At 49.5% G+C, this 10,065-nt stretch overlaps 1 protein-coding gene across 1 annotated transcript in view; it reads right to left on the bottom strand.

The window, feature by feature from the left end:
- Window positions 1-34: 34 nt before the first annotated feature.
- Window positions 35-10,065, bottom strand: part of LOC126527192 (uncharacterized) — a 36,216-nt gene continuing 26,185 nt past the window's right edge. Inside the window, exon 2 of the mRNA XM_050174947.3 lies at window positions 35-2,960. Within this exon, the coding sequence (XP_050030904.1) occupies window positions 2,410-2,960 (551 nt within the window). The 3' untranslated portion in view covers window positions 35-2,409. The remainder of the gene's footprint in view (window positions 2,961-10,065) is intronic.

Below are 10,065 nucleotides of genomic sequence, written 5' to 3'. Positions count from 1 at the left end.
TTCTATGCTCTGTCCGTTTCCTGTAGTTCACGCATTACAATATAACCCCGGGTCAATGTATATATCGAATGCGATTGTGAATGAAAACAGAGCGTGTGATATATTTTACAATTAACTTTTCTCGCTTCTTGCTTAGTTTGCTTGTTAAACGCCGTATACAAGTTAGGAGAAGACGAAAGTTGGAAGAAAAAAAAGAACACCAGGCTTGACCACGTCAACTCTGTAATGCTCAACGTATTATTCGTGCTACGCGGAGTCTGATAACTCGAAATTCTAATTTAAGAACGACAAGCTATAACGCATAGCCTAAAGTAGTGCTTTTGACACGCCCAGCAGACCGAAATTCGTGCTCTTAGCTGCTGTCGCTGAAAAACATCGAGTTTTGGTGTAATGTTGTACTTTGTCCTCAGTATTACAGGAACAAACTAGTCTGTTAAGAACTACGTCATAAGGAAGGCCTTCCGCTAACAGATTCTCATTAAACTCAAGATGCCCATGCTTTGCGAGGCAGAAAGAGGCGCGACTTGAGCTATGTAACTGTATATCGTGATTAGTGTGGTCTGGCATCGACTGCTTCCATCTCGAGGATATGAGTGCGGTGTACTTGTATTTACTTCATCAGAAAAAAAAAAAACAGACAGCAACACCCCACACAACAAAAGTCGTAGCGAATACAGATTTTGAAGCAATCAGTCACTCCATCACATTCTGATGTTTTCTTTTTCTCTTTATTTTGGATTTATCAGCAATGCTTCCCTCGCATAAGTGACTCCACACACAACTTCAGACACTTAAACACAGCGACAGACCCATTCTCTGATTGCCCGGCAACCCTCTATTTAACCTCCACACCTTTCATCACTTATGTACAATCCTGCGTAACCCGTGTTGCCAGGTACAATGAAATACATTATGCGGTATGCGTTAGGCCAGGTCCACCGGCATAAAGAACACTCGAGCCTTTCAGGAGCAAAGAGTTTAATCTGCAAATGTCTCAAGCACCGAATGACTCTGTTGCTTATAGAGGCTGAACAACTTTGTTTGCGTTTCTTAGAAAGAATAGTACAATGTATACAGACGATATATATATATATTTTTAAATTCACTTAATCGTTGATACAGGCGAAGCATTGTAACTTAATTATGGTCCCTTTCATTCCGAGCTGATATGAGCACAGAAACAAACAATCGTCAATCTACTCACGGCATCGCTGCATCAATGAAGTCAAGGCAGACATTTGTAATCGCGCTGAGCAAACGCAAATATGAATGCAGTACGCACAACTCGGTGAACACCTGCGTTAAGTAACTGAAAGCCAAGATGGTCTGAATAACATAGCCCCTATGTATATATACCCAAAATTTGGGCCGTGCTTCTGCATTCTCTTATGATGCACCGCAACATGCGTCAATTCTGAAGCTTTACTTAGGGTGCGACCAAAACAATTGTGTAAGAAAATTCTCAAAATGCATCAACACCGTAGCGAAGCTTCTTCTGCGGCTCGGTATAGTCCAGAACAGTCGTACAAAACACTTCGATATAAGGCTTCTCTCCGTACAAATAGTTCTGATCACTCGCGCGCGTGCTATTGCTACACCGTATTACCGTGCCTCGGGAGACGTAGATGAAAGCAGCAACGCCGGTGGCGACCTCTTGTGGCAGTCTGCTCCATCAAAACGCGTCAGAAACATTCCTGCGCGATAGCGTTGTTTGTTTGCCGATCTTTCTTTTTTTTTTTTGGGGGGGGGGGGGATTTGAAGATACAGCAATACGGAAAGTTGAAAATGATTTTGGCGCCAACAGACAGGTAAGAGATTGTGTTGTGTATATGCAAGAAAACCTCTGCGGACTTTGTTTTAACGCAACATCACGAGCCCCTGCTGTCATAGCGTTCTTCAACGCTATGACGTTATTCAACGTTAGCGTTATTCAACGCTACACGTCCGTGCCGAGTTCACAGAGCTTTAGCCCAACGTAAAAGTATTATCGTCAAAGTGAAGGCTTCCGGCGCTCCGCACACGTACGCTGAAACCGCAGGACTATGACGGAGGCATCTGGTGGTGGCGCATGAAACCATAGCGCGTGGAGCTTATTACAGTAAGCGGCCAGCAGTGTTCTATTTGTCTATTGGCGTTTTTCAAAACCGCAACATAGCCATTACGATATACATTCCTCCTGCATAGAAGAACGGCGCAACCCAGGAGCGCAAGAATGTTTCTCTCGCGTTCTAGTTGAACACGGTACCACACGGTGTGTCCACCACACTTACTATTCCAGTATTCCAGTAATACGGTAATGCGGTAGAGATAGCCCGTGCGCGTCGTGTCAAAACTTTCTAATACCGCAACGCTAGCGCGTTTACAGGAGGCTAGATCCTCCCGACAGCATCACGCTGTTCTCTGCGCTCGCTACGCATCTCGCACGATGAAATCGTGGGCGCTGTTCTTCCTGTCTGCCTTCTTGGTGTCCAAGTCGAGGCCGTCGTCAACGAAGATGTCGTTAGGCGCAATGTCGCTGTTCTCAATTAGGTCTCTTGGCGCGTCGTTTTCTCCATTCGGGGCGTCCGAAGTTACGTCCGGGCTCGTCCTGTCCCCCGCGTCGCGAACGACGTCACTTCCGCCATCAGTGGTGACATCATTTCCCGGAGTGACGTCATTGGCGTTGTCGTCTGCCACGACTACGCCGACTTCGCTGGCATCGTCTGTGACGACACCGTCCACTGCGTCCGGCATTGTGTCCTCCCTCGTGAGGCCGTTCGGCGGCAGCCTGTTGCCGTTGTCGTCGGCAGCATTGTCATTGTCGGTCACGTGATTTCCGTCATCCAATGGCGTGTCGCCGGTGCGATCGGCCACGGCTTCCCTGTCGTCCTTGTCGTCCCTGGGAGGATCAGGGGGCGCCAGGAATTCCACTTCCTGAGGCGTGTCCGGTGGCGGCAGGAACGTTTCAGTCCCGGGAGGGTCTGTGTGCGAAAGAAACAAGAGACGAGCAAAGTGTTACTACGGTGGTACCCTTAGCAAGTACTAAACAATGTGTCGAAAAAAACACTACATTAACGCCTACCAAATGGCTAGGAAAGGCACGAGGGAAGCGCTGCGCGGAAACGACCGTGAATGTGCAGTAGAAAGTCTTGCAGGAAAGGTTACCAAAGAAAACACTTCACTAGGATGTACACTTCTTTCCGGACGTTGTTTTCCTGGATCATCATCATCATCATCATAATCATCATCATCATCACCATCACCCTGAAGCATAACTTGTTTTATACACTGATCAACATTGGGTAGACGAGAGAAGCATTGGCCTAGACAATGCTTGAACAACGGGACTTGCGTTCCGCCCGACGAAGACGGGCCTCTTCGTCAAAACGTTGGCTCCTGGCTGAGGCTTCCCTCGTCAGTCGAAGGTCGACCACCTCAAGCCTCCATCTTCCTGTGATTCCTTCGGCTTGCTTCGTGTAAAATACAGGTCACTCGCGAAATCAAATCAATGACGGCCATGCATCTTAGGTTCCCAGTGTTACAAAAAAAAAAATGGTTAAAGATGGAAAATGTAGGAACTCTGGCAGCTCTGTGTAATAGCCAGCACCCGTCTTGTGCTATTAGCTGACGTATACACTCGTTATCAAACTGCCGGTGTATACATTGGCAACCGGGATTTGCAGTTTGAGAAAGATTTCATAATTTTTTTTCTGTTCTACTATGCGCTCCAGAAGCGACACCTCACTCCAATATTGTCATTGTAACGGCGACGTGGATGCGTTTCAAAAAAGGCGCCATGAGCTGTCACCTGTCGGCACCAGCTCCAGAACACGCTGATGAAGAAGCAAGATCCTTTCCAGTAATTTTTCAGTTGAACCGGACAGGTTAAACCTGCCCAAATGTTTGAGACGCCTAACGGTTTTCGCACGCGCGCCAGTTGGTCGAACTTAGCGCGTCGATTTGTCTTATGTAGTTTATCGATTTTCGGGCCGCGTTTAGTACGGAGCTCGACAGTGCACTTCCACAGAAATAAAAAAGAAAAACATTTAGCATTGGGCGGCGAAGCCCTGTTTTGAATAGATCTGATCTGGCCACGCTGCATGCTAGTGTGCGCCTTCGCGCCACCAAAAAAATGTGTCGCGCTGCGTCTATATATATATATGCTCACTGTCGCGCAGAAAGGTCGTCGACCCCGCTAGACCTGAAACACGCGGAAATGAAACGCGTACGCAAACTATCCACCCGCCCGCACCCTCTTTCACCCTTACGCGAACTGGCCTTCCCACTTTCCCCACCATCGCATTCAATACACGGCTGTACGATACTCCTAAAGAAGCATTGGCCCGACGCATGGATATCCCCTTTAGCACTACTACGCGGTCTTGCGTGTCTACTTTACACTTGTTCGGGTTTCATTTGTTACTTCGTTTCGTTCTGTTCTTTTCTCTTTCGTAGAACACCAGGCCCGAGCGGCGCTCTATTGAACCGTTTATGCTCGCTTATATGTATATCGTCAGGGACACGCGATATCCACGAGCGGCAGTAGCAGCAGTTACAGCGGCCAGCATAGCGTGAGCGCTTAAGCGGAGTCGACCCGCCCGCTTGCTTTCGAATCGATTCGTTGGCACCGACGTGTCGAGCTCGAGGGGCAAGGAGGGTATTATTTCGGGGACCGTGGCAGCCATGGGCAGCAAGCTTCACCACCGACGACGCCTTTGTCGTAGCCAACAAATGTGATGGGTGCTTTTTTATACGTTCTCTTCCGTGCTTTTTGGTACCTTGGGGTTCCCCCCGCTTTATTCGATCAAAGGAGTTCTTTGCCGGCATGAAATTTTCAGTCAACGCTCAATTTTGCGGTGGCGGATGTTTTGGGCTGTTTCGGCTGCCGATGTGTTCGTTGTTGGCCTAACAAAAATAATGATAATCTAAAATACTAATTACGCGGATACCACGCTTTGTGGGAGTCACTGCGTACGAAGCTTCTCGGCGTCTTTCCTCGCACTCTTATTGCTGAGACACGGTCGATCTCACAGTGCAGGTAGAAATGCATGAATGGATGTATATTTCCAAAGCTTGGCGTTTGACGCGTCTACACCCCTTGCAAAGGTTTGATCAATTGCACCTTCCGATGGGGACGTTGGTGAATGGCCTTTTTTGTTCGCATTAAAGGGGCCTGAACCAATTTTTATCGAAGTGGAGAAAGGCATTTGAAGGGCAAATAGGCTATTTCAGTAATACTTAGCCGCAAGAAAATACTTCAGTGCGTACAGCAGAAGCGAAGTTATTGGCAATCAAACACGGCCTCCGCTGTGCTCTCGTTCCTTCTTCAATACCTTGCACTGCGAAGGCTACGGCGCAGTGGGGTGTGCCCACAACGCTCCGTGTTTCAAATGTCACCGTGGCGCGCAGTTCACTTTCACTTTGATTTCGGACGACTTCATCCTTCGGTGCTATGGGGAACCAGCGCTGAAGTTTTCACGACGCCTGCAGCGCCACCCTGGCGGTCAGAACGTGCACAACGCAGCCGCTCCCGCGGACGAAAATTGCTACGGGTAGCGGGGTTGCGTGCGCTGAAAGTCGAAGGAAAACAAAAGGACGCCGACAGTACTGTTGCGTATACAAGCGTCACAACTACGTCGGGATGAGGGAGGATGTATCCGTCTGCGTCTCTCCATCTAAACTCTACGAACAAGAACGGAGGCGGCGTTGGATCCAAGCAGTCGGGCGAGCGGAGTAAGTGCCCGCCTTGTCGCCCTGTCAAGCGGTGTCGGGCTGGTTTCTAAATCGAATTTCGCGTGTGTGCTTGGTTTATTCGATAGTGAAGACGGTCAGCCGTGGCAGCCAGTACCAAACAGCAGAATCTGCAGTCGGCATTTCGTCGGAAACAAAATGAGCAATAGCATGCACCATCCGGCATATGTACCAACCATTTTCCTTCGCAATACCACCGCCAAGCTCCTTCCAATGCCACCACACCAAGCGAACGATACGAAAGGTAAATAGTTTCCATTCTTTGCCAAGAATTATGTGGCAGGGAAGCTGCCTTGTAATGCGTGTTGTCTGCGCATACTGCCGGCGCACGCGCGACTATGCCGGCTATGTGTTTGTAAAAATGCGCATGCGGATGAGGACTCGACGCTGAGATGCATCCGGTAAATTTTGCGTAATTAGTGCTAAATGTAGCTAGGGTTGTTACGGATCAAGCAGCGGAGCACTCAAACCTTTGCTTGCCCGAGTCAGCTGATGCGATAAAGCTTTCTTCTCCATTGTCTGCTGTGGCGAAGTAACATCAGAATTTCTTATGTCTAGCCAGAGAAGTATGGAATGTCTTCAGGCCAACTAATACTTCCAAAACCATAGCGCAGCAAGACCGGCGCCATAGCTGCTAGATTTGCGAGGCAGGCTGCCACACAAGCATGGGAACGGCACATGGCGCAACCGTTAAATAAACGCACGTGCTCGCCGCGACACACTGTGAAAAATATATAAAGCTTAAAAAGCTTCTTTCGTCATTTCTTCCCTTGATGGCGCTAGCTTCTTTACGAAAACTGTCCACTTGAAGCGGCGCGAAAACTGAAACATGCGAACTATGAAACGGCCGCGGACGTGTCGTCTGGTCGAGCGGCTGGGATATGCCGCGTTTCGCCGCCAGGGCGGCGCGCAACGCACTCTTTTCGACGCGCCGCCTATCCAGCGCTGGTTCCCCATACGACGCGCTAAACATAAGCCAAACGCGGTTGTGCTCAGCGAGCCGCAGTGCGCTTAGCCAGTGGTCTCGTGGCGGCTCACCGCGGCGGCCGCGGTATCTACACCATGTAGCCGACCGCAGCTTGATGCCAGCTATCGGCCAACAGCAGCCGTCTAAGAGAATGACGAAATAGTACGTCCAGAAGAGAGTGAGGACAGGGCCTTCTGTTGAAAAGAGAGCGTTTGAGAGAAAGACGATTTTGCGATCCGCTTGCGAGCTCCAAGCACCGCGTACGACAGCCAAACTTTACTGAGATGTTCACAGCAGCGTATGCTACCCGCAGACTATGTTATTCTACCAAGCCCGAGTGGTGGTTCAGGGCCCCTTTAAACTATATACGAACGTCATTTGTAACACGTGAACGAGCGCCACGACGCAGGTGCCTCCTTTCCGAACTCATACATGCAGACGTCACAGCTGTCCTTCGTGGTTTTCCTCTCCGCGCCGCAGTAATGTGAGAGAGGGTCTCCGCTGTGCGTACGCGGCGAGACGCTCACACCAAGCCCGGAGAAAGTGGCAAGAAAGTTAAGTCCACGTGCTATGTAGAGCTGAGCTACTGCAACGAGGATCGGCCCACCGACGCATTTGATTGCAGTGGCTCCGGGATCGGCGCGCGTTACCGAACAACATTAAGAACGTTGCGAGGACATATGCCGCGCACTGATGTCAAGATCAGCCTACCAATTTACCACCTTTAATTACACACCCTAACAGATCGAACCAGTTTAGTGTTTCATTGCCTCCTGGATCGGTGCAGTTTACTCGAAGGGAATGCCGACGCGCCAAAGCCCGGGGAGGTGGGAAGAGGAAGCTTAGTTTTAAAATATCAGCCGACTTGAGCGATTTTCATTCCTTAGAGAAGTTCATTTACCACGACATAAATCTCGCCATCGAACGACCACCCCCATCTTCTCGGGAAAAACTTTTATCCTCGCGTTGCGCCCAACGTCGTCCTGGTCAGCTTCAGTATCCCGCCGACACGCATGCGCAGACAACAGCACACTCAGAGTATGCGCTTGTCACAAAACCCCCAACCAATAGGCCAACGCCTAATAAAGCCCCTCCATACGTCTTTTCGCTGACCAAATGGTGGCGCGTGCACGGAGGGGCTTAGGCGCCTAACTACGCCGTAATCATTGAGCACAGCTCACGGATCTGTATGGTCTTCGTCCTCATGCCATAAGGCGTCCTTGTAGCTTTATTTACTACGATGTTATCTGCCTTCATTGTACAAAATTTTGAAGCATTCCTGCTCTTTCTAAACGCAGAAGGCAAAACGACTCTGCGTACGTGCACAATCGCTGCGAATTGTCGCAATTGTGAATGCAACACTTTCTTTTCATTAGTTTGGAAAGTCACTCAGGCGTTTGAAGCCAGAAGGGCCAAGTTTAGGCAAAATTCATGTATTACCCATCATTCTCATCCTGACTGAAGCGCCATGCCTGAAGCTCCCATAGACACCAGCGCAAGAGTTCCCCCTGGTAATTTTTGTTGGAAGCTCTATGGCCCCGAGCACATGTGTTCGAATTCTAGTGGAAGTGAAGGGCAGCAAACTTTTTGTTCTTTATCGCTCTACAGCGTGCGTGAAGCAAAGGGTCGGGAGGTGGCCCGATGACGGTGTAATAACAGCGGCACGATAACGAGCCGTCGACGTGACGGACCGGATGGAGGCCGCAAACCAAGGTAGGAGCTTTTAGTTGGAGTTTACTTTTAGTTGCTGCCGTAGTGAAAAACATACACTTTAGAGCGCAGCTCTTCGGCTTCCGTTCCTACAGCCAGCGTCGGCGTCCCTCGTAACCGAGCGAACATGCACTCCGAAGGATGAAAGTGCAAACGTGGAGCGCAGCGGGGGATGAAAGATGGCGACAGTGAAGAGAGTGCGAGGAGAAAAGCGGAGGAGGAGGTTACAGCGAAAATCAAGAGGCGAACAGCGGAGGAGGAGGAGATGGCGAAAGCGTGTCAAGAAAAACGTAGTGCCGCGCAACGCGGGCTTTGGAGTGACGATGGCTACGAGATGGCGCCAGAGCAGAGCGTGTCGTCTGTTCACCGATGACGCCGCCGATGCCATATATGGGAACAAAGCGCTGAATGAGCGGAGGTCTCTCTGCGGCGGCTGCTGTGAATCGCGCCTACGCGCTGCCTCTGGCGATCTCCCGATTAGCGAGACAGTCGCCAAACACTTCGCAATATATAGCGAAATGAAAACGCGTCTAGAGCTGCACTCAAATTTCGCATTAGGGAGCATTGTAATCTTCGGTGAATTTTCTTTTTTCACTCGCCCTTTCTCTTTCCTTAATTTCTGTAAAATAGCAAAAGTCCGAACTCGGTAATTTGCTCCAAGTTGTCGCTATAACTTCTTTTAGGCGGAACAAATAATACTCAGATTGTTTGCTCGGTTACCCAAGCAGAACACTTTGCATTCACCGAGAAGCACCACAGGAACAGAGCAGTTCGGCTATTGTTCTTAACAAGCCACAATAGCGTTAGTTAAGCCCTGCCCACTTTCTTGGGTATTTATGCACGTATATTAAACCTAATCAAGGGAGTGTTAGCCAGGCCCGTTAATGACCATGGCAGCGGAATCGGTCCCTCGCGAAAACTTCCAGTGGCCTCTGAGATCACAATGGCGCTGTGCCGAAGCGCCATTGTGATCTCAAGCACACTGTGATCTCTCAAAAACATTGTGATATTTTAAGCACAAATTTTGCGCCTTAAGAGAGTACGCACTTCTATCTTTACTGTCTCCATGGCAACAATTAATTAGGCGAATGTCACTTTGCGGGCGGCAAAATATTGACACTCTCCGGACGCCCTTCCGCAGCGGCACCTTATGTGTCGCCGTTGAAAACATGTCGATATCTGCGCCAACGCAGTGCCAACGTAGCTTCGGCGTAGCACCAAAAGTGTACGCTGTTTTTTTTTTTTTTCGTCGCCTCTTGCTGTTGTTGTCTCCCATATCGTCTTTGCAAAGCGCGTCGTCGTGTCGTCTTGTTTGTGCAATCTTTTCGTTCTCGTAAGCGCGCGTCTTTAATTAGCCATCGATTTTGGCTGCTGTGGTGACAATGGCCGTACACCCAAATAATCCAGCCTGTGCGACCTTGTGTATTGGGTGGCGGCCACTTGACGACCACTTTCGTTCACGTTACAATGCGTTTCCATGGGCGTAGGTGTTCTCACGCCTGCGCTCGAACGCGTTCTTTCGTGCGTTTCAGCGCACTTCGGTGTTTGAGGGTGTGTACGTTTGTGTGTGTGTGTTTGGAGATGTTCGAGTTTGTGTGTGCTTGCGTGTTTATGCGTGTGTTTGTGTCAGTTTGTCGCTGCGTCTGTGTGCAAACGCT

The sequence above is a fragment of the Dermacentor andersoni genome, chromosome 9 (genome assembly GCF_023375885.2).
Source record: "Dermacentor andersoni chromosome 9, qqDerAnde1_hic_scaffold, whole genome shotgun sequence".
NCBI lineage: Eukaryota > Metazoa > Arthropoda > Arachnida > Ixodida > Ixodidae > Dermacentor > Dermacentor andersoni.
This window is presented reverse-complemented; position numbering and strand designations above follow the sequence as displayed.